Source organism: Calliphora vicina, chromosome 5 (genome assembly GCF_958450345.1).
Source record: "Calliphora vicina chromosome 5, idCalVici1.1, whole genome shotgun sequence".
NCBI lineage: Eukaryota > Metazoa > Arthropoda > Insecta > Diptera > Calliphoridae > Calliphora > Calliphora vicina.
Window position 1 is genome coordinate 48,469,961 of NC_088784.1, and position 25,318 is coordinate 48,495,278.

The 25,318-nt window shown below is 33.6% G+C and overlaps 2 protein-coding genes across 2 annotated transcripts in view; one reads left to right on the plus strand and one right to left on the minus strand.

Moving 5' to 3' along the window:
- Positions 1-25,318, plus strand: part of stau (double-stranded RNA-binding protein Staufen) — a 261,511-nt gene that overhangs the window by 88,968 nt on the left and 147,225 nt on the right. Inside the window, exon 2 of the mRNA XM_065511992.1 lies at positions 5,809-6,004. Coding sequence (XP_065368064.1) covers positions 5,823-6,004 — 182 coding nt within the window. The 5' untranslated portion in view covers positions 5,809-5,822. The remainder of the gene's footprint in view (positions 1-5,808; positions 6,005-25,318) is intronic.
- On the minus strand, positions 3,070-4,587 carry LOC135961229 (uncharacterized). The gene has a single exon (XM_065512722.1). The coding sequence runs from the start codon at positions 4,585-4,587 to the stop codon at positions 3,070-3,072; it is 1,518 nt and encodes a 505-aa protein (XP_065368794.1).

The window sequence follows — 25,318 nt, forward strand, 5'->3', positions numbered from 1 at the left end:
TAAATCTCCAGCAAAGCTTTCCAGATGAATGGATGTTGCCTGCATATAGTCTTTTGAGAATTCATCTAGGGGATAATGTTTTAAACGATTTCTAATTAAAATACCAGTGCCACCATGTGCCTTACCATCAGGATGATTTGTAAAGTAGAATGTATAACCCGAAATATAAAAGTTATACCTATTGGTAAGATGAGTTTCCGAAACCAATAGCACGTCGATGTTTTTATTCTGCATGAAGTAGGATACCTCTGATTTGTGTTGGTTTAAACCGTTTGCATTCCAGAAACATAGTCTCAAATAACTCATTTTTTTGTTAAGAGGATTTGTATCATTTGGTTCTGCGCTCTTAAAAGCTCTTGTATTGTGTTTTGCATGGATGACATAAAGTTTGTCATATTTTGATTAAGAGAATATTCTGGGTAAGCGTGTGCGTAAGTGCTTCCAACCCTCCCGTATTTTGGGGAACACCAGGCTGCTGGTAACCCGTTCTCAAAACATTGGCATAAGAACCTGCTACATTCTTAGGCTCATCAATTTGAGTGGATTGTGAATTTAATTGTGTTGAGGCTGCTTGCTTGTTCAATAGCGGAACTTCAGAATTGACTGGTGGATAGGTGTTTTCAAATTTGTAGGCTGGTACTTCAGATGTTTTCCCTCTTATTAGCTTTTGCCTCTCTCTTAATCTGTTCAATAACTCCTTATAAACTGGGCACCCGCAGTAGTTGGCTGAATGATCGCCACCACAGTTACCACATTTTCTTCTGAGACCATTCTTTAGGATATCACATTGTGATGAAGAATGAAGGTCTCCGCATGCCACACACACTGTTCGCAAGGTACAATAATTTTTAGTATGTTCAAACTCTTGACAATTGCCACATTGAACAGGACGATTTCTTTTAAGAGGCTCCTCAATGGTTATTCTATGATTTAACAGATATCGTGTTGAGTAAATTGGGTGAGTTTCATTTCCCCTCAATTTATTTTTTTCTGGCTCCGACTCGACTCTAAACATTGGCTGAGGAATTTTATCTTTGTTAAATATATTAACTACAGCTCTTACTTCGTAGCCCAATTCTTTCAGGGCCTCCTTGATATCATTAGTCTCAACACTGGACTCTATGCCTTTAATGACAACTGTCAACCCTTTACTACTTTTCAGTTGATAGGTATAAAAATTCTATTTATTATCATTTAGATATTGTGAGATTTTTCTATAATAATCCTCAGTGTATACGACTATTTTCGTCTCTTGCACACCGCCTTTTCTTATTGGAACAATATGGAAATTATTTTTTCCAATGAGTTCAACAAATGTTTTGACCAATTTATTCGAGCTGGACTCACGCAGATATATTGGTGGTGGCTTTAATGATTTCCTTTCGTAAGCACCATCTTTTATACTATTATTATTATCCTCGCTCAAGAGTGCCTATCAAGGGATTATCAACTATCTTCTGTTTCTTGACAGACGTTCCATTATTTTGGGGACTTAAATTTCTTTTATTAATACTTACATATCTAAGCATACCTGGTAGTACTGGTGATTTCAATGTACTTATCTTTTTTTTTTTTTATAGCGCCCTTCAGTGTACCATCATTATTTATTGTGGTTTGTTTAGTGTTAAAAACATTCAAACTCTCACTATTCTTTGTTAGTGGATCACAAGCTTGTTTCTTCTTCTTCTTTTATTTGCAAATCCGTTATTCGGATGTAAGCGATCATACAAATACAAAGTTTTACAGTTTTTTTTTTAAAAAAACAAACATATTTATATAAATATAAATTAAACTGAATTAAATTAAATGTATTTTCTTTTATTGCAGTTCAGGAATTATTAACTCTATTTTTTGCAGCATTTAGTAGATTTAGTTCATCACGATAGCCTGTCCATTCTTGAATATTTCCTAGCCATGAGAGCTCTCTTCTGCCTCGCGCGCGTCTTCCTTCAATTTTACCTTTAAGAATTCTTTGGAGAAATTTGTATTTATCGTTTCTCATTATGTGTCCCAAATACGAGATTTTCCTATTTTTGGCTGTCTTAGTTAATTGTCGTTCAAGGTTCATTCTTCTCAATACTTCATTATTTGGGACGCGGTCAGTCCATGGAATCTTCAATATACGCCTGTATATCCACATTTCAAATGCTTCTAATCTTTTCTCGTCCGTGGCTTTAATTGTCCATACTTCCACCGCATATAATAATACTGACCAAACATAGCATTTAATAAATCGTGACTTTGTTGCTAGACTGATATCATGGCTGCTAAGTACTTTTCTGTATTTATAAAAGGCATCTCTCGCCATTTCTATCCGACATCTTATTTCCTTGGATGAGTCCCATTGATCGTTTATTAAAACTCCCAGATATTTAATGTTTTTCACTCGTTCGATTTCTGTGTTTCTTACTTTCAGTGTCGTAGTGATTTGTAAATTTTTCCTGTTGACAATCATATATTTTGTCTTCTTAATATTGATTTTAAGGCCATATGATTCACTTACACAGGTAAGTTTGTCATTCAGTTTCTGTAAGCCAGATATAGTACTTGCTAATAATGTTGTGTCGTCAGCATAGCGTATGTTGTTGATAAACATTCCATTTACCCTTATTCCAATTCTTTCTCCTTCAAGCGATTCTTGAAATATTTTTTCGGAATATATATTAAATAATAATGGCGACAATATACAACCCTGTCTTACTCCCTTTGAAATGGCAATTTCCTCAGTGAGTTCGCCATTGATTTCAATTCGCGCTGTCTGGTTCCAGTATAGATTTTTTATACATCTTATTTCCTTCTGGTCAATGCCGATAGATCTTAATACTTCCATTAGTTTGTCATGTTGGACAGTATCGAAGGCTTTCTCATAGTCGATAAAGCAGAGGAAGACATCTTTTTGGACATCTCTACAATTCTGAATGAGTACTTGAACACCAAGTAACGCTTCCCTAGTACCCATTCCTTCCTTGAAACCAAATTGGGATTCTCCCATAGCTAATTCACATTTGGCATATATCCTCTTGTGTATTATCCTAAGAAATATTTTCAGAGCATGACACATAAGGCTTATCAACCGATATTCATTACACTTTCTAGCATTGTTCTTCTTCGGTATGGTAATAATGTTGATTTAAGCCATTCCTGTGGGAATAGGCCTGTGTCATAAATATAGTTGAAAAGTGTAACAAATAATTGCGTATTGTCTCCATCTATTAGTTTTAAAACTTCAGACGGGATTTCATCTGGACCTGATGCCTTCCTGTCCTTTAACGTGGTGATTGCGCACTCAACTTCCAATCTGGTGATTGGACTTCCAGTCATAGGGATATCTGTGCTACATTCATAAGCCGACCTTTCCTCATCGGTAAATAATTTCGATACATAGTCTTTCCAAATGCGTTTTTTATCCTTTTTATCCATCTCGAATACGGCCTCATTATTGTCGTCATATAAAATTGATGCAGATGATCTTTTGTATACTCCAGCGGCTTCCTTTAGTTTCTTGTGGAGGTTGAAATCGTCGTGTAGGTTTTGCAGTACTTCGATTTCCTGACATTGACGATTCAGTAGTGCATTCTTTGCAGCTCGGGTCGCAGTTCGGATCTCTTTGTTTAATTCCCAGTAGATTTCATAGTTTACATTCTTGTGCCTACTCCGTTCTATTCGAAGTTCTCGAATCTCATCTGTCATCCATTTTTCCTGTCTTGTATTCATGCAGTTTCCCAGTGTGTCCTTGGTAGTCGTGCTTACAATGTTTTTGACGTTATCCCACAAATTTTCAACATCTTCTCCATTGATTTCTCCTAGTTCATCATTAATGCGTTCCTTAATTTCGTTCCTTATTAGTGGATCGTTAAGTTTCCTAATGTCAATTTTATGTTGTCGTTTATGTTTTCGAACAATAGCAAGTTTGGTGCGGACATTTGCCAGAAGGAGGTTGTGATCAGAAGGTACGTCTGCTCCAGGGAACGTAGAGCATTTTGTCACACAGGTGCAATATCGTCTGTTTATTAATATATAGTCGATTTGGTTTCTCACAACGTTTTCTCTATTGTCCTGTGGAGATTTCCAAGTGTAGAGTCTTCTGGGATGTAGGCGAAAAAGGGTATTTGTTATTGTCATTTTGTGTTCTTGGCAGAATTGGACGAGTCTGTCACCCCTCTCATTTCGTTCGCCCAATCCATATTTTCCGGCGACACCCCTTACTTCCTCATGTCCGACTTTTGCGTTAAAATCGCCCAGTACGATTGTTATTTCATGTGGTTTCGTCATTTTTAGTAACTTCTCAATGTCATCGTAAAATTTTTCGATTTCTTCTGCACTTCCATCACATGTAGGGGCGTAGACTTGAATTATATTTAAATTAGTTGGTTTTCCGATAATTTTTATCAGCATTGTCCTATCTGACATTGGAACGTATTCAGCTACACAATTAGCTATATGGCTCTTTACAATAATTGCCACACCTCTTCTATGGGTATTCTCATTCCCTGAGTGATACACCTTAGTGTTTTCTGACTTGAATTCGCCACTTTCCTTCCACCACGTTTCACTAACACCCAGTATGTCTATTTTAAGTTCCTTCATTTCACTTATGGTGTTGTTCAGCTTTCCAGCTTCATAAAGGCTTCTCACATTCCATGTTCCGATCTTAAGTTTATGATTTGTTTTACCTCCGGGGATTCTTAGCACCCTCGTTTGGCCGGAGATTGAGGGCCGTATGTTGTTTGTTGTATTAAGCATGTTGTATGATTTACAAGGGATGTTACTTCAGTGGTTTCCCGTTGCCTTCTGAAGGGTTTATAGTTTTCCTTCTGTTTTTCAGCCGCTCCTTTGGAGTACAGACGCTGTTTGCAGCCGCCCAATATGGGAGCAGACGCTGCTTGTTTATTAACAGTATTTGTCTGTGTTTTTAAAACTGGTATAGTTGTTGTTGTATTTAAATTTTTCATATTTTCTTTTATGCTTTGTTCTAAACATAAATTAGTTGGTGATATTGTTTGTGTATTATTTTGTTCGTGAAATTGTATCACGGGGGAACAAGAGCGTGCTCTCTCAGCTGGTTTGGCAGTTAAATAATTTTTGTTGTAGCTGGGGACATTTATTTTTTTGTTTTGATCACTCTCCCCGTTAAGAAATATGTAGGCATTTCTGCCGTTCATACTGAGCCTCCTCTCATCATGAGAATTCATGTGCTCTTTTAAAACAAACAAAAGGAATTAACACTTTTTATTTTTTTTAAACAAAATTGCTTTTGCAAATTTTTGTATTTATCACTAGAAAAAAATATTATTTCAAAGCGTCCAATCGCTAATTTTTAAAATTTTTATTTGCACTAAAAAACAATAAAATTTTAATAAAATCGCGGAGCGAATAAAATGCACGTCTGTTTGTAGAGAAAACAAACAGACGTGCAAAATGTGAAATTATCATTGTGAGTCTTCTACCAATATTTCGACGTTAAAAATGGTGCATATGACAAATTCAATTTTGGTGGTTTTATTAGGATACGTGTCAAAAAATTTATGTTTAATTGTGTAATACATTGGCTATTTAAATTTTATGAGACATGTTGATGAGATGCAAGGGTTATCCTACCATTCTAATATTTAGCAAAAGGTGTTTCTATAATCCAAATAACTATTCCAGAGGTTAGCGATCAAAATTCTCAACTTAATTTAATTTTAATATAAAATGCTGTTGCACGATGTTTTAGGTTTATGTATTTTGATGTTTTTTTTTTGTAAATAATAGTATGTACTTAAACTTCATTTGAAATATTAACTAGGCCTTCTTTCTATTTTTCAGGTTAAAACATCAAAATGAACCTATCAACAAAACCTCCTCGACTAAATAAAGTCAAGAATAGAAATAACCAAATACCGTTCCCGTATAATGGAGGCATTCATTTTTTATCAACTTCGCATTCAGGAGTACAAATCAATCGAAAATATGTAAACACCATTGGAAATATAAATGAAGTTTCGGTACTGCAATATCATAGGTAATTGTTAGTGTTTATAAACCGGTTAACCGAAAAAGCGATTAATTTTAAATGTAAATTTTCGGTTAACAAATTTTTAAGTATTACAATGATTCTAATTACTAGATGACCATGAGTTTACTTAAATGTTTTAGAATCAATTACACACAATGAAAAAATAAAGTTTAGGCTAAATCTTGATAATGATTGATTATAAAGTAAGTGGTGAATTTTCCAAACGTTAAATTGAATTTGATTTACATATCTTTGATGTTTATACCTTCTTTCATTAAAATTTACCTAACTAGTGTGGTTTGTGCTTAAAATTTTATTTAATTAATCATTTCGTTAGCTTAGTGTACAAACATGCTATGTTCCCTTTTAGAAATATTACAGGAGAGACAAACAACTTTCTAAAATTCTTGATTTTAAATATTTTTGAAATCTGTTATTGCAGTTTTATTTTGTATGTATATGGTATGATTTATAATGACAAATAATCACAGTTAAGAATAAGTGCGTGCATCTTATAGGTCCTTTTTTCGGAATTGAAACATTTTCTGTTTCATTTCAGAAGTCGAGGTGATAATAAAATTCAAAATGATCAAATATTTAATTAAAAATAAGAATAAACCACTAATTAAAACAAGTATTATATATTTAGGAACATAGTTACATTCAATTCAATTTGACTGAGATAATAATTATGACAGTTTTACAAAATAAAATGAACTTAGCACTTTTGCATATCTATAGCTATTAAATATTAACCATTCCTGACTACGAATGATAATATAAATATTTTAGTTTTCACCATAAATTATTATACGCCACTGTCATAATTTTATTGTTTTTTTAGTTAAGCGCCATCTATGGCCTAGTAGGGTAATAATAAGAAAAATTATACTCTTGGATACAACACTGCGATTATATGCATTAAACACATTGAAGACAGCAGGCTTCAATCTGTCAAAAATAAAATACACACATTTATATGAAAACGATTCTTTTGACGACAGCACAACTTCACGGCGCACAGTGGGGTCAAATGCCCCTTTTTTACGGATTTATTAATATCTCAACAACAATAATAGCGACGCTCGCAAAATTTTACGTGGGTAGCCCTTAGACCAATCCGCATATTGTAACAAAATTTTAGGGATATAGAAGGGGGAAGTCAATTACCCACCATATAAAATAATTATTAACTGTGATATATCTATAGAACTACAATAGTTATGCACACAAAATTTGCTGCGGGTAACTCTAAAAACAAACTACAAGTTCCGCCAAAATCGGAAAGGTATACGAGGGTGGAATCGGGTTCCCCCATACAAATGAATTATTAATTCTCCTATATCCATAGAACTACATCAGTGAGACACACTAAATTTATGCATGTTATTGATAAAAAACTACCGTTTTGTTTTAAGATGATATCATTATATTAACTAGTAATGGGAGGTTGAATATCTGATCTGAACGTGAGTGATAACTGGCTCCCGATATAAAACTTTAAAATTCTCGCGATCGCGCTCACTAACATGATTTTTTTATTAAGCTAATTTGCCTGCTATCGCTGACTTCGTATTAACCACAAGAAAAAACTTCGAATTAATCACAAAAAAAACTTTTAAACAAGCATATACAAGCGTGAGTGCATGAGAGTTAAACTGTTAAAATTCCGCGTGCTATTCATTCACGATTAGAAAATCAACGGATGGAAAACTAAACTGAAATAAAGAAAAGTAATTGGTAAAAGTTTATTATTGTTTATCTCATTATAATACAAGAATATAGCCACGTCCAGGCCTGACTCACACGTGACTCTCGTATTATTAATCACAACACTTGCATATCTCTTATAAAACAATAAAAAAACAATGACAATAACAACAACAACGACAACGACAGCAATTAAACGTTTATCAGAATCGCAAAGTTCTTTTTGATGATAAACTTAATTCTTTCTGAAACAACGCCTTCTCTGCCCAGCTGAGCCCAGCTAATAACTTTATGTCCATTTGAACTGACAAAATCCATTTTTTTTTGCACTTCCAAAAACTAATAATATCAACTAATATCAAAGCCACTTCCACAAATAATTCATATTTAAATTTAACCAAAACATATCAATAAATACCTGAACTTGATGGTTGCATAATTAGATTTGTTATTTTTTTTTAATTACCTATCACAAATAGTATTTATTTGCGCATTTTTTTATTTTTTTTTATCAATTTTTTAGGTTTTTTTCTCACAATATGTAATTTCAACACGTGGCTATAAAAATACCTTTTAATATTTCACATTAATTTTTTGCCAGCTGATGTAGAATTTTGTGCTCTTTAAGCTGGCACTTTCAGTTTTCACGATACTTGAAATTTGTGTCTTCAATTAATCCTCAAAATTAGTATGTTTGGCCCCTCTGTGCGGCGACACGACTTCTTTTGCTGCTGCTGCCCAATTAGGCTAATTTCTATTTTTATCAACTGCATAACAGAAATAGTGTTGCTAATATAATAAAAAAATTATATCAAATTAGTCCTTAAAAAATATATATTTTTTTTTACTTAATTAAGAGAAGTTTCTGATAACCATATTGAAAAAAATTAATTACAGGTACATAAATTATTACCACATATGTATATATTTTTACTACTTGTTAATCATTTAAAAAAAGTATTTATACCGAACACATCAAACGAAGCAATTGAGTTGCCACCTGTTGCACCCCATTTTGGAGCAGCCGTACCCCTACGTTTTGAGATTCGATAGATCGAAAATGCTATTGTTGATTTAAATCCCAAAAAAGCGCCTCGTATGGACAGTATAGCAGTAAAAATAATTCTTTTTATTTTTAATGCTATATTACGACTTGAATATTATCCTCCAGAATGGAAGGTTTCACTGGTTACCATGATACCCAAGCCGGGAAAAGATCACACAAAAGTAGAATCATACAGACCCATCAGCCTATTGTCTAATATATCAAAGCTGTTTGAAAAGATACTTATGAACAAGTTGTACCCGATGTTAATGAAAAGAATTGTATTCCGAATCATCAATTTGGATTTAGAAGAAAACACAGTACTATCGAACAAACCCATAGACTTGTAAATATGGTGATAAAAGCGTGTGAAGAAAAGAAATACTGTTCCGCACTCTTCATCGACATCTCTCAAGCGTTTGATAAGGTATGGCATGCTGGATTAATATAGAAATTGAGTCAAAATTTACCCGCAAACACACATAAGCTGTTGGAAAGCTATTTAACTGGTCGAACATTTAAGGTTAAAGAGGGAAACTTTTTAAGTACTGCACAACCCATTGTAGCTGGAGTCCCCCAAGGCAGTATCCTGGGACCTTTTTTATATTTGATATATTCTTCTGATATGCCAACTAACAATCGCACCCATACATCAACATTTGCTGATGATACTGCTATATGAATTAGAAAAATGGTTAAAACAATGGAAAATTAAAGTCAACGAGCAAAAATGTACACACATAACATTTACATTGCGTAGAGAATCATGCCCCCCTATTCATATCAATAACCAAACAATAATTCAACAATCGGAAGTGAAATACCCCGGAATACATCTCGATCGTCGCCTTACATGGAAAAGTCATATAGATGCAAAGTTGACTCAAATGAAATTGAAATCAATTCAAATTAATTGGCTTTTTGGCAGAAACTCTGTTTAGATTGTAAACTTCTACTTTATAACATGATCATAAAACCGATATGGTGTTATGGCATACAGTTATGGGGCACGGCCTCAGCGTCAAATGTAGAAAAGATCCAAAGACGCCAAAACAAGTTTCTAAGAATGATCACAGTTGCCCTCTGGCCCGCAACATATTAGATAACCGTGGCCACGCTCGATTAAGAAGGAGGGACACAGCAGACCTAATCTAGAAGGAAGAATGCCAATTTAACCAAAACAACCATGAATACAAAATTTTTCGTCCGGCACTGGCTGGACTAATTAGATATAAGATTTGAACACCTTATTGTTAGTTCATTAAATAATGAAGATACAATAAATAAATGATGAAAAAAAATATATATATATTTTTACTCAAAAAGTCGAAATAGCTTGGATGGTTACCGTCCTATATCGCTATTGTCAGCTTTATCTAAGATCCTGGAAAAATTTTGGCAAGACGCTTTTGGAGATATACTAGATCCAACTTGTCCAAATTGCAACACGCTTTCGTACCTAAGCATGGAGTTCACTCTTTTTGCCACCAACTTGAGGAACATCTGCGTCAAAATCTTAAAAATTAGCTTAGTTCTATCAGAGGACATTGAAAAAGCTTTCGACCGAGAAAAATTTTAAAACTTTTAAAATCTTTCCTCCTCAACCGCAGAATGGCCGTAAGGGTTTATGGTAATTTTTATACATCGTACGCTCTGGACAATGGAATTCCCCAAGGTTCCCCCTCTCTGTAGTTCTATATACAGTATATGCCAACTCTTTGGCAAAGGCTCTCGAAAATTTACCTGGAATCGATTATGTTGGGATCTACGTGGACAATTTATTCGCCGTGTCTTCCGGAAATCCTGAAACAGTCACATCGAATTTGAACTATTTGGATACCAAAGTTCATCAATGGGCAGAGAGCCGGGCGCCGTTATTCCTACTCACAAAGCTGAAGTTCTACACATTTGCCGAAAGCGGTCTTGTACCGATAGTAATTATCGCATTGGAGACGTGGATCTTGAAATTTCAGTCCGGATGAGAATTTTGGATTTATTTTTTACCAAAAATCTTTTATGGAACTACCATAGGAAACAGTTGACGAATAAACTCAGTAAGATCAACAACCTTTTAAAACTTATTTGCTGTCGAAACAAGGGGCCCCACATGGAAACGGCACTTAATATTTGTAGCTCCTTAACAATAGGAATACTTTTACATGGTATCACCATCTACGGTTGGACTTCTAAGAAAAACCATAACAAAATCAACACCTTTATGAACATATGTTTCAGAACTGCATCTGGTCTACTTCACACGACTCCGCTAAACAAATTAAGAAGTGAGGCTAAATTTATGGAATATGAAAAACTATTGGAGATCACAGCAGTCAACATGGCTTCCAGATCTATTACTATCTCTTCTGATGGTCTACATGAATCATTTTGGAAAAATATCAGCTCTACATCTAGCTGCCAGTCATCAGCAACAAACAATATAATCTCAATTCTAAAAAAAATGGAAAACTCTATACCTCAGAGACTAACCACAACTATAGAGTTCTATACATTAGTGAAAATGGATGATAGTTTGAGTTATTTTGACAAAAATAGCACGGATCCTACTTGTTTCAAAATTATGTTTAACCAAAAAATGTCCATATTTTCCCCAAAAGAGATTTTTTACACCGATGGATCATACCAGAACGGGTTAACGTTATTCCATAACTAGACTATCTTCAAGTACACGATTTGAAACCATAAAGGAAGCTGATTTCCCGATCACTCAGACATTTTTACAGCAGAAATTGCTGCTATCAGAACAGCAATTACAATGGCCGTCGAACAAGGTGGGAAAGCGTTAATCTGCTCTGATAGCTTAAGTGCGATAAGAGCTCTAATAAAAAGCAAGTAAGAAAGTATTGTCGGTCAAGCCCGACCCTACACTAAGTAAAATAGCAAACATATTTTTCTTTTAAAATTTCAATAATTTATATTTTTGAGTGATTTTTGGAAGTGGGCCTTATATGGGGGCTATGACCAATTATGGACCATGAAATTAGGTCGTGTGATTTATGTCTATATCCAACATTTTTAAGCGATTTATGCACGTTAAAGTGATTTTCGGATGCGGGTCTATATGGGAGCTATGACTAATTATGGACCGATCGTAACAGAATTTGGTGACATGAATTTTGTATACATAAACCTTATTTGGAGCGCAATTTGTGGAGATACATTTATAAATTAAACATTTATGACCGATAAAGTCCAATTTCGGAAGGACACTATTTTCAAAATAATTTTTTTTTATATATGTATTAATCTTCTTTTTTTAATTTATTATTTTTTAATTCCTGGAATCATTTATTTTATTCTTTACTTTCGTCACTATGTTAAGTTAATCATGATACGAGCGCTTATAGTCTGGTTACCGACGCCTTTTTTGTATATATTTTAAAAATTCATTTGGATAAATAAATATTTTTACTCTAAATAATTGTTTAAATCTTAATTACTTTTTAATTTTGTACGGTTATAATGCAATAAGTTTAAACTTTAAACCAGTGATGTTCATGCCATACAACAATTGTTTAAATATTTTACACACAATTGTTATGTTCTTTTAAAAACTTTTGTTCATTCATCGTTGAGCAAGCGATGAAAATACATGCGACGGACTATAGTCAGTTTTTTCAATCATTAGTTGTGTTCGCGTACTTGATAATTTGTAATAATTTGTACAAATTATCACTGGAAGTTAAGGGATTCCGTTTGTTTACTTTTAAAAACTTGTAACGAGAGAGTGTTAAAAGTGACAGTTCGTAGATAGAGAACATGATATTTTTTACTGGACAGTAAAAATATCAACATAAAAAATACGTTTAAAACATATTGTTGCAAATGTAAACAAAACAAAAATTTTGAAAATTAACACAATTCACAAGTTTTGCAAAGAAAAGAAGTAAAATAACACAAAATAAACGTTTTAGATTGGTTTATAATAAAATACAACTTATTTTTACAAATTGTTGTTCGCGTATTTTTTTAGTTATTTTTCTGATTGAGAGTAAATTATTTTTACTCTCTAAAATAAAGTTACTGGATATTTTTTACTGGAAAGTACGCGAACACTCCTATTTACTAAGCATTGTTGTTTGTTGTTTTTGGACGAAGCATAGCAACACGCGTTTCAATTACAATTAAACACAAACAAACAAAGTCAAAAATATATAACAAATTATTCTCTTAAATTTGTTATATATTTTTGACTTACGGCCGTATAATGCATATTTTTTATTTTCCTTAAAATTTAAATTATGTACATTCATTTAATAAATTGGTCATATCTGACAAAAATTTTAAATCTAAACTTTCATTATTTTGTTCTTATTTCAAGTGTCTGGGTAGCTCTCTCACCAATACATCTTCATTTTTATTTTTGAACATCGCTGGTTTAAACCGCTGTTTATACCCTGCAGTTCATTGAACTAGTTCCGCTACGTTGAATTAGTTAGCCACTGATAACTACCACTAGTGAATTTTCAACCCACTCGCAACATTATTGACTGGTGAATTTAACACAGGGATGTCATTGCAGGTGGCCGATTGGCACACTCTGCATAACACTTACCTATTAAATTTAATAGTACGAATACTCCAGAATTTAAGAAAAACTAAATTTTTCAGAGAGCGGGATTACACATAATCTCTCGTTTTATAGCCCAATGCGCTAATCACTAAGCCATATAGCTCTTATTTGTACTGCTCTCTATTTGTTATTAAGAATTACATGTGAATCTACTCTCAATTATTGCTTTTTTCATCATCGGAGAGAACGAATGTAAGTCTACTCTCAATTTTTCTATTTTCTGCATCATTAGTGAGTTCCAAAATACCAACGGTCACATTCAGCATTACATGTGGCCATCGAAGTGGTATATTTTAGAGGATTTTATTTTATTTGAATTTATGTTTAAAAATATAACAAGAATATCTGACTGTTGTTTGTCACTGAATACGCTGTTGAAATGTAAGATGTTTTGTCCAAACTCCACAGATATATAGATGGCATTAGCGGTATAATGTAAAAATTTGATTATGGCAAACATAGTAACATCCGGACATACTAAGAAATTATATATATATAGATGACAAATTATTTATTGAAAATAAAATGATTTCTTAAAATATAGGGGTATATTATTATGAACTGGTGCTCACAAAAGGAAGGATTTATTTTCATATACATCTTGTTTATTCAATTTTATCACAATGTTAATTATTGCTGTATAAATGAGTTGGTCCTCACAAAAGTTGGTAAAAGGATTTATTTTCATATACAACTTGTTTATTCAATTTTATCACGATGTTAATTATTACAGCATAATTGAGTACTTAGAACTTATTTTGAATGCTCAAGCAATATTCCGGCGGACAATTGTTTGGGGCTAGGGAAAACATGGACCATTTTCAATATTTTTTATTTTAAGTATTAATATAGGGAGAAAGCAAACATTTTCAACAAAAATTGTACAGTTTCAATTGTAAATAACTTTTAAACTGCCTTACCAATTTTTACACGATTTGTATCATAGTAATGAACATAGCATATATACTCAATACAAAAGTTATAAAATTTTCAGTTAAAAAATATGGATTTCTCACTGTTATAAAGTTCAGAATACGGGTAAAAATATTAAATATCTTTTGTTAAGGTGGACCTTATTTTTTTACTTTCGATTTTCCAAAAACGAAGGGCAGTGAGGTTAGGATAAAAAAAATCTGAAAAAAATTTGAGCTCGATCGGTTAAAAATTGGCGTGCCGCACGAGGGTCAAAGTTCGTGAGAACGAAATTATGGGTAAATGGATAGAAAAAGGTGCATAACTACTCAGGAGTCACCCGTAGGTAGGTAAAATGTATGAGCAACCCCCATTATTTTCGTACCCCCAATATTTTTCTAGAACAAACATACCCCCTATCTCCAACCGTTCAGGGGGTCCCCATACAAAACAACTGAATTTTCACGAAAATTTTCCAATATAGAAAAAAACAAGTAAGAGTGCTATATTCGGCTCTGCCGAATCTTATATACCCTTCACCAAATTATTCTTAAAAATTTTAAATATTTTTAGATAAACAAAATTTAATTTTTTTTCCAGTTGTTTTTTTTTCATTTTTTGGAAAAAAAAATTTTCGATTGTTTTTTAAAATTTTTTTTTTTTAATTTAAAAAAAAATTTTTTTTTTTCGATTTTGACCCATTGTAGGTCCAACTTACTATGGTCTTATATACGTCGTTGCAAATGTCTTTGAAATATCTATCATTAGATATCCATATTGTCTATATTAATGTCTTAGTAATCCAAATATAGGTATAAAATAGGTCAAAAATCGAGGTTGTCTTGGTTTTTTCCTCATATCTCAGCCATTTGTGGACCGATTTTGCTGATTTTAAATAGCAAAATTCTCGAAAGCATGTCTGACAGAATTATTGAAGATTTGGATCCCGAAGATATCTGGGGTCTTCAGAAAACTGATTTCAACAGACAGACAGACGGACATGATTGCTTTTCCTCTTCGTTCCTGCACAATATTTTATTGTAGTCCTCCATCATTTTCACACCTCTTTCAGCGGTGTCGTTTACTACGTGAATTTTTTCAACAATTTTTAGTGCTTGCTGATAATCTTCGCGCTGTGGCCGAAGATTATCAGCAAGCAACGATATCCGGCGGATATCGTATAAATTCATGCGGCAAGTTGAAGCGTAGAAAAAAGTTTATAGTTTTCACAGTTACGAAAGCGCTCAAGTCATTCGACAATAATTGCTCAGTTACTTCTGCAAAATTAACCGCAATTTTTTTCATGCTTCGGATAGGTCCTTCATCATCTTCATCCCAATCATCATCTTCTTCTCCAGTTTCTTCATCAGTTTCTTAATTTTTTCAAGTTGAACTTCCTTGTCTTTTTCTTCAAGGATTTCTTTTCCATCATATATGCACATAATTGCCAACATTTTTCGTTTTATGTCACACGAAACATCTGAATCAAAGTAGGCTGATAAACTTTGTTACCATTACTTTTGACAAATTCTTATCCAAGTCTGCATATGAGTGAAGTGCAAAAAGTTGAAGTCCTGATTGGGCGCTTTGACAGCTTCAGTACAGCGATACCAGACTTTCACGTACAGACGAACAATAAACACACAGACATCTCGAATTCCATCCAATTGTGACTTTGCCAGTTTAAATTGGTCTCTGAACATAAATATTTTCAGTGAATAAATTGCTTTAGACATCCATCGTGCGTGGTGAATAGGTATGAGTTCTTTAAACTTATATTCGCCAAAATCGCCTCCAAGGAATAAAACAACCAGTTCCAATAGTTCCTTATAGTCGTTACGACGTTGTCTTTTCTGTAGTTGGACCATGCAAAAAGTAATGATGTCATCTGGAGCAGTAATTAATTTCGAAGCAACGATCTCATCGCTCACTCCAGTTTCGAATGCATTCTGATTGATTTTTTCCCAATTCTGCTGGAAACAGCGAAACAGAGAAACATCTGGAGCAAAAGTTTTACCAATTTTTTCTTCGAACACTGCTCTTAGCACCAATTCATATATGTGATGTCTACATGGAAGATGCATCAAATCTCTCTCTAATAACTGTTCAAGTAAAACTGCAGCTCCTGCAAATTCACCGGTGTTTGATGATGTCGTGTCAAAAGACATGGCTTGAACTCGTTTCGAAAGGTTCCATTCTACCAGTAGTTGATAAACGGCCGCTGCAATATTTTTGCCTTTTCCACAATCTAGTTTTGGAACGCCTAATATTTGTTCGATTTCGCCATTAGTTACAATAACCGGAAGGCGATCAATCTTATTCATTCCTGTAATGTCTTCCAGTATTTTGCCATCCCAGTGCACTACAAAAAATGCTGTTGCCTTCAACTGTAATGGAATAAAATATTTATATTAGTATTGAAATTAAATTGGTATAAGAAAAGTAACCTTACATGTAAGTTCTCCTTTACAAAATCAGCGATTTTTTGTCGATTTGCAGTACGGTATCTTCGAATTGACGAGCGATTTAATACCAAATTTGATACGTTGTGACCAAGTCCTTCAGCTACTGCAGCCATTAAATGCATTGCTTTTCGGTCAGATATCATGCATTTATCCAAAGCAGAAACGATCCGTTCATTGATAAATAACTGTGTTCCTCTTTTAACAACTTCCGAAGCCGACGGTAGAGCGTCCACTTCCAATTCCATTCCACCAGCGCCAACATTGCCTGACGATTCGGTAGATGATGTGAATTGCACTGTACCCATTGCTAAGGTATTAATTTTAGTAGTTGCTCGTAATCGCCGTTCATCTGCCTCTTCTCGTTCCAATTTTCGTTTTTCAATGCCTACAAGAGCCATGTCAATGCCAATCATGCTGCCTGGGCGGCCTTTTTTCTTCTGTGCAAGCAAAAACTTTTTATCCTCCTCTATTTTAATCGTGGTGAGTGCATTAACATGAGCAATATCGAAGAGATCGTCTAATTCTTCGACAAACTTATCCTCTTTTACTTTATGCGACGTTCCTCCTCTTGTTGAGCTCTTGTTCAATTTCCTCCACTTCTGGTACAGCTTCTCAATTTGCTTTATGACCGATGACTTGTCTCGGGTCGGAATTCGTGCTTTATTCCAGAAAAGGAGCACTTCGTTTGCAGCCATTGTTGTACTTTTTCGCACTTCCAATTTTAGTGTACGAGTGTGAAAAAAAAATACACCAAGAACTTCTTTTTTAGACGGCAATTTTGATCCCAACAGCTGCGGAATAACATATTCAATCAAATAAATGTTATGCTGTTGCGATCTCAAATTAATTTTTGTCGTTGATGATGCCATTGCAATTCAAATGCGAACCTGTTCTATTGAAAAATTTTGTTTTTAGGTTTTAGTTTTAATTGTTTTATTTCTTTGTACTCACTTTTTCCAGAACTACTGTTAGTTTTAATTTAAATGAAGAATTATTCACTTTCACAGCTCATAAATTTACTTTAAAATTACAGTTATTTTTTAATTTTTTGTCACAGTTTGTATGTTTTATTTATAAAAGTCATAGAACAACTAAAAGGTCAATACTTTTATGTACATAAAATAAGGTGTATATTTTAAAAAATGTTATGCAAATGTTTCTCAATGAATTTAGGTAAGTTTTTAAAATTCATTGAATATATTTTTACCAAATATAATCTTCGTAAAAAACCAATAAAAATATAACTGAAATTTAGATTTATATATCAGGTCGAAATAAAAAACACGAAAGTACATCAATGGGGTTTTCAATGTTGTTTAGAAAATTTGACAATATTTAGTAATATTACCTGTTATATTATTACTTAAAAATGAATACGTGGAATATAAGCCATAAAACAAAAATAATCAATTTTAAATATTACCTGTCTTAGGTACAACCGCTCATTATTAAAGGGGCATTTTATGATTACATTGCTAAATAAAATAAAACTCAATGAACAAGCCAATTGGTCTATTCACTTTTTTGCGTTCTTTGACAATAGAAATGGGTGTTTAATTAATGTTAGTAAAATGTGAAGAGTAATTCACGAAATGAAGTTTAGAACATATTTATACTTTGTGTAATTCCATTAATTTTTAATTTGGAAAATTTTCGTGAAAATTCAGTTTTTTTGTATGGGGACCCCCTGAACGGTTGGAGATAGGGTTTGTTCTAGAAAAATATTGGGGATACGAAAATAATGGGGGTTGCTCATACATTTTACCTACCTAGGGGTGACTCCTGAGTAGTTATGCACCTTTTTCTATCCATTTACCACCAATTTCGTTCTCACGAACTTTGACCCCCGTGCGGCACGCCAATTTTTAACCGATCGAGCTGAAATTTTTTTCAGATTTTTTTTATCCTAACCTCACACAAAACTGCCCTTCGTTTTTGAAACAGATGAGTTTTAAATTTTTTCATACATTGGGGGTCCACCTTAATCTTTTGTGTCAAATTTATTTTAATTCAATGCATTAGTTTTTGCTTTGTTATATTTTTACTTAAATATATTAACGAAATAAATAGTTTTTACTGTTGAATTTTATGTTTTTGGCGTTTAACTAAAATCCCGAAGTCCTGAAAAATCCCGGGATTTACATTTCTAAAATCCCGAATCTCGGGACTTGTAAAACACAGTCCCGTTTGGCAACACTTATTGAACTTATTGGTAAATATAATTTCCATATTGTTCCCATAAGAAGAGGTGTGCAAGAAACTAAAATCGTTATATACACTGAGGATGATTACAGAAAAGTCTCTCAATATCTAAACAATAACAAGAAAAATGTTTACACCTATCAGCTGAAAAGCAGTAAAGGCTTGATATTGGTAAATCAAGGAGGCCTTGGAAGAATTAGATAAAATTCCCCAAGTGAGTTGGAGCCTGATGACAGAAAATTAAAAGGTAATGAAATTCACCCAATATACTCCCTACGGTATTTGTTGAATCGCAGGGTAACAGTTGAGGAAACTATCAAACGTAATAATCCTGAACAATGCGGAAATTGTCAGTAATTTGGACACACGAAGAACTATTGCACTTTACGAACTGTACGTTTTGCATGCGGAGACCTGCATTCTTCAACTGAATGTGATATAATAAAGAAAGCTCTTCAACAAGAGAGCCTTAATGGTTAGTTGTCATTAGGGTTTGGGTTTTCCCGGATAATTTTATTTCCCGGGAAACGGGAATGAAAAATTTCATTTCCCGGTAATCCCGGGAAATGAAGAAATCAATACATTACATTACAATGTATAACATAAAAAAAATGTTGAATAAAATATTTGAAGATCATTTGTTACTATAAAATTAAATATTAGCGATATTCATGATGTAGAGCTCTTGTCCTGGTAACAGAGCAAAAGAGCAATTAAGTGTCACAAAATTTTATAAAATGTGAATGTACACAGAAAAAACTATTTCTTAAACCGTTTCAATTCAAATATTTATCACATATTGAACTGGTTCCAATTATTTCATAATTGAATCAAGTATTCATGTGCTCAAAAACAAAATTTTCTGATATTTTGTTTTGAATTTGATAATTTTGACAATTGAATATACAATTTTCGTTATTGGTTGAACTTCAAATACAAAAATTATTGAATAGATAATTTTTGTAATTGAAAACTCATTTTTGTTATTTTTTGTGTTTTCAATTACGAAAATTATCTATTCAATAATTTTTGTGGAATGTGAAACAGATGAACCAGTAAATAAAATTACCTCTATAAAACCACCCCCAATTTACTTGAGAGAAAATAATTCAAACTCACTGGTTCAGAGCCTGATATCATTAATAGGTGAGAACTCTTTTTACGTTATCCCAATCAAGAAAGGCACTATTCATGAAACTAAAATACAGGTCAATAGTGAAAACGATTATAGAAAGGTTGTAACAGATTTTGAAACTCAAAAGAAAAGTTTTTACACTTATCAGCTGAAAGGAAGCAAGGGTCTACAAGTTGTAATAAAGGGTATTGACTGTAATGTTGAACCACTCGAAATAAAGCAAAGCTTAGAAGATAAAGGTTTTAAGACAAAAAATGTGATAAACATTAGAAATCGCGAAAAAAAAACCCCAACCACTCTTCCGTGTTGAACTTGAACCCGGTGACATAAGCCTGAAAAAAATGAAACACATCCCATATATAACCTGAAGTACTTATTGCATCGTAAAATTACGGTAGAAGAACCACATAAACGATTTGGCCCCGTCCAATGTATGAATTGCCAAGAATATGGACACACCAAGGCATATTGCAAATTGCCCCCCGTATGTGTTATTTGTGGAGAGTTGCATAACACATCCCAATGTAACAAATCCAAGGATGATCCTAAAATTAAAAAATGCAGCAACTGCGGAGGTAACCACACAGCGAACTACAGGGGCTGTCCTGTCTACTCAATTGTTAAGAAATCACAAAGCCTTAAACCGAAGATTTTCCCCGCTCAGCCATTAAATAACATCAATTTTAACTACCCCCCGTTGCAACAGACATATGACAACAAAGATACATATGCAAATGTACTAAGAAACAACCAAACTCAGACGCAAGTTCGTCAACCACAGTGATTTTACGAATCACTAGGACCCCGATTCCTGGCAGCTGGCGATTATAATGCTAAGCATACTCACCGGGGATCAAGACTTGTAACCCCGAAAGGTCGCGCTTTGTTTAATACAATTTTTAAATTGAATTTGAATGTGCTGTCGAGCGGAGAACCAACCCAAGCAAAATACCCGATGTCATTGATTTTGCAGTTACAAAAAATTTACCAATGGAACTAATGCAGGTTAAATCTTCATTAGAATTATCCTCGGATCACTCACCCACCTTCGTTACTCTATTGAACCCCCTAGAAATAGTATCCCCGAATGGTCACTCTGCAATATCAAGCACGAAAATAAATTGGTTGAAATATAGAAAATATATTAGCACACACAGTACAGAAAATATATCTCTAAGAACACCAGAAGATATCGATATCTCACTCAAAAATTTTGAACAAAACTTAAAACTTGCTGTTGAACACGCCAACAAACAAGATACAATAGACTCTATTCTGCAGACATTGAACGGTTATTAGCTGAAAAAAGAAGAGTTCGTCGAGAGTGGCAACTCTATAGATCTCCTCAACTTAAAACGGAGCTTAGAAAATGTCGCAAACGCCTCAGTATGCTTCTTCACAAACGCAAAACTGAATCGATTAATAAATATCTGGAGAACTTAGATGCCACCCAGTACTCAAACTACTCTCTATGGCGAGCTACAAAAAAATTAAAAAGACCTGTTATGAGCAGACCTCCTCTACGTAATTCTAGTGGAGGCTGGGCGAGAAACGATACTGAAAATGGAAACCTGTTTGTTAGTCATCTAAAGAATGTATTTTCCCCAAACGAGTCAAACGACATAATAGAGTTTCCACCTACATTACCCCATATTACTGCAGCTGAACCACTTCGTTTTGAGATTTCAGAGATTAACAAGGCTATTGTTGGTTTAAACTCCAAAAAATCACCTGGTATTGATAAAATCAGTAACAAGATGCTCCTCGAGCTACCCCAAATTGCTTTAAGAATAATCCTATTTATTTTTAATGCTATATTACGCCTTGAATATTATCCACCAGAATGGAAGGTTTCTTTAGTTACAATGATACCTAAGCCGGGAAAAGATCACAGTAAAGTAGAATCATATAGACCCATTAGCCTATTGTCAAATATATCAAAGCTATTCGAAAAACTGTTAATGCACAAGTTAAAGCCGATAGTGAATCATTTTGATTGTATTCCAACTCATCAATTCGGATTTCGAGAAAAACATAACACCATAGAACAAACTCACAGGTTGGTAGAAATCATATCCAAGACATTTGAAGAAAAAAAATATTGTTCTGCACTCTTCATCGACGTTTCGCAAGCCTTCGACAAAGTATGGCATGAAGGATTATCGATAAAAATAAAACAATATTTACCAGTGAACACACACAAGCTTCTAGAAAGTTATTTTTTTTCTTCATAAGTTCACCACAGCCTATTGAAGCAGGCGTACCCCAAGGAAGTATACTGGGTCCCTTCCTATATTTGCTATATACTTGTGATATGCCTACAAACAGTCGAACCCACATATCTACTTTTGCTGATGACACAGCTATACTAGCCATTCATGAAAACCCCCAAGAAGCATCTGTACTGTTACAAGACCATATACTCGACATAGAAAGGTGGTTAAAACAATGGAGAATAAAAGTAAACGAGCAAACATGTATACATCTTACATTCACATTGCGTAGAGAATCGTGCCCTCCAATCCTAATAAATAATCATATAATACCTCAACAAACTGAAGTTAAATATCTAGGTCTGCATCTAGACCGACGTCTTACCTGGAACTCAAATGAAGTTAAAATTACTACAAATTTACTGGCTAATTGGTAAAAACTCGAGATTGAGTTTAGATTGCTCGAGATTGAGTTTAGATTTGCTGTACAGCTCAATAATAAAACCCATATGGTGCTATGGAATTCAATTATGGGGCACGGCCTCAGCTTCTAATATTGAAAAAATTCAAAGATTCCAAAATAAAATATTACGAATGATAACAGCAGCGCCTTGGTATGTGAGAAATATTAACATTCATAAGGACCTAGGTGTCTCCCTGGTGAAAAATGAAATAAAAAAACAAGCGGAGTCATATTTTAAAAAGTTAGAAGTTCACCCAAACCCACTTGCACGAACATTAATGGGAAGTAATGGCTACATCCGACTAAGAAGAAGGAATCCAACAGACCTGCGCTAATGATAGGATCTATAAATTAAACAAAATTTTTCGTCCAACTGTGGTGGGACGTAAATAAAAAAATAATATTTAGATTTATGATTTGAACAAATTATTGATAGTTCACATTATTTTGTGAAGATACAATAAATAAAATATGTTAATAAAAAAAAAAAAAAATTATTTTTGTATTTGAAAACACAAAAAACAACAAAAATTGTATATTTAATTGTAAAAATTATCAAATTCAAAACTCAATAGAAAATATCAGAAAATTTTGTTTTTGAGCACTTGAATACTTGATTCAATTATGAAATAATTGAAACAAGTTCAACATGTGATAAATGTTTGAATTGAAATATAGTTTTTTCTGTGTACCTTTATAATTCACTGTCGATCAATATTTTGATTGCATTTGTAATGCAGTTTTTCGCTTCATTCTTTTAATTTTTGTGTTATACATATTTTTTATTATATTTTTTTATAAAATAAAATTTAATTCATTTCCAAAACAAAAATTACATCATATGGTTTAAAAAGAGCAAATAAGTAAAAAAAGTAGTTCTAAAGTATTTTGTTTTTGGTTTCTCCTAACTGCTCTTTTGCTAATTTGCTAGAGAAAGTACTCTACAATCCGATTGCTACTTGCTTCAAATAAAACTAATTCCCGCTTAAAACGACTTTAAGCATTTGATTTTAAATGTTTAGGATTTTCTTTTTCAATATTGATTGAATAATCTAATTCGTTTTTAAAATTTTGCTCCATTTGTATTTCGGAAACATCATCATCATCGCTTTGAACTGATGAGGGAATATTGCGGTCAAATAGGCGTATGTATGAACATTGTCTTTTTGTATTATAATTTAGCTTATTATGTTGTGAAGTTATTACGAAATTTACATAAGTCTGTTGTTATATTGTTTATTAACTTTACATTTAATTCCAAGAACTATTTTTTGAGAAATCGTAGAATACAGCTGTTCATAAATAGTGTTCATCACAGCAAAATGTCGGCTTAATGCTTCTTCTAATATTTGGAACAAGCCATTCATCAAACAGAGATGTTATATTTAAATGTATTAAAGTATTTTTAATTAATTTTAAATTTCCCGATTCCCGGGAATTACCGGCAATAATTTTACGGGAATTCCCGGGATTCCCGGACCTCAAACCCTAGCTGCCACTCATCTTAGCGGGGTGGTAGATCTGCTCTACGGAGCCTGGATCGGGTTTGGATCTGCACAAGTTGTCTTGCAAGCGTATTGGGATGGTTTCGCAGCTTCGCAATATATTTCTCACGGACTTTCTTGAACTCTTCCTTTACCAATGTCACTTCTAAGTCTCTGTGGATGTTTTCATTTCTTATGTAGCATGGTGCTCCCGTCATGGTCCTAAGAATTTTAGATTGGGCCCCCTGTATAAGATCAATACTGGTGTTGCTAACCATTCCCCATAATTGAATTCCATATGTCCAAATTGGTTTTAAAACGGTCTTATACGGGAAGACTTTATATTCAAGGCTTAATTTTGATTGGTCACTGTTTAACCAATGAAAGCTAGAGGCATTTAACTTCATGTGAAGTCTCTTGGTTTCTATGTGTCGGCGCCAAGTAAGCCGGTTTTTCTATCTAGATGAATATTAAGGTAGGTGACATAATCAGACTGCGGTATATTAACGTTGTTGAGTGTGACAGGTGGGCAATTTCCTCTCCTTAGAGCGAACGTAACATGTTTACTTTTCAGCTCATTTACCTTTATTCGCCAGTTTTTCAACCATGACTCCACACGTACGAGGTAATTCTGTAGTTGACTAGATGCCATGAGTGGGTTTTCGTCTGAGCTAAAAATGGCGGTAAAAATGGTCTATCTAGATGAATATTAAGGTAGGTGACATAATCAGACTGCGGTATATTAACGTTGTTGAGTGTGACAGGTGGGCAATTTCCTCTCCTTAGAGCGAACGTAACATGTTTACTTTTCAGCTCATTTACCTTTATTCGCCAGTTTTTCAACCATGACTCCACACGTACGAGGTAATTCTGTAGTTGACTAGATGCCATGAGTGGGTTTTCGTCTGAGCTAAAAATGGCGGTATCATCAGCAAATGTTGAAATTGTTAGTTTATCGCACGTAAGGAGGTGTAAATCAAATATAGCGTAGGTCCCAGTACACTTCCCTGTGGAACGCCAGCTCCAATCTTGTATTCTCTCGTCACATAATCATTGTACTTAACTCTGAAAAGTCTATTCGATAAATAAGACTCCAGCAA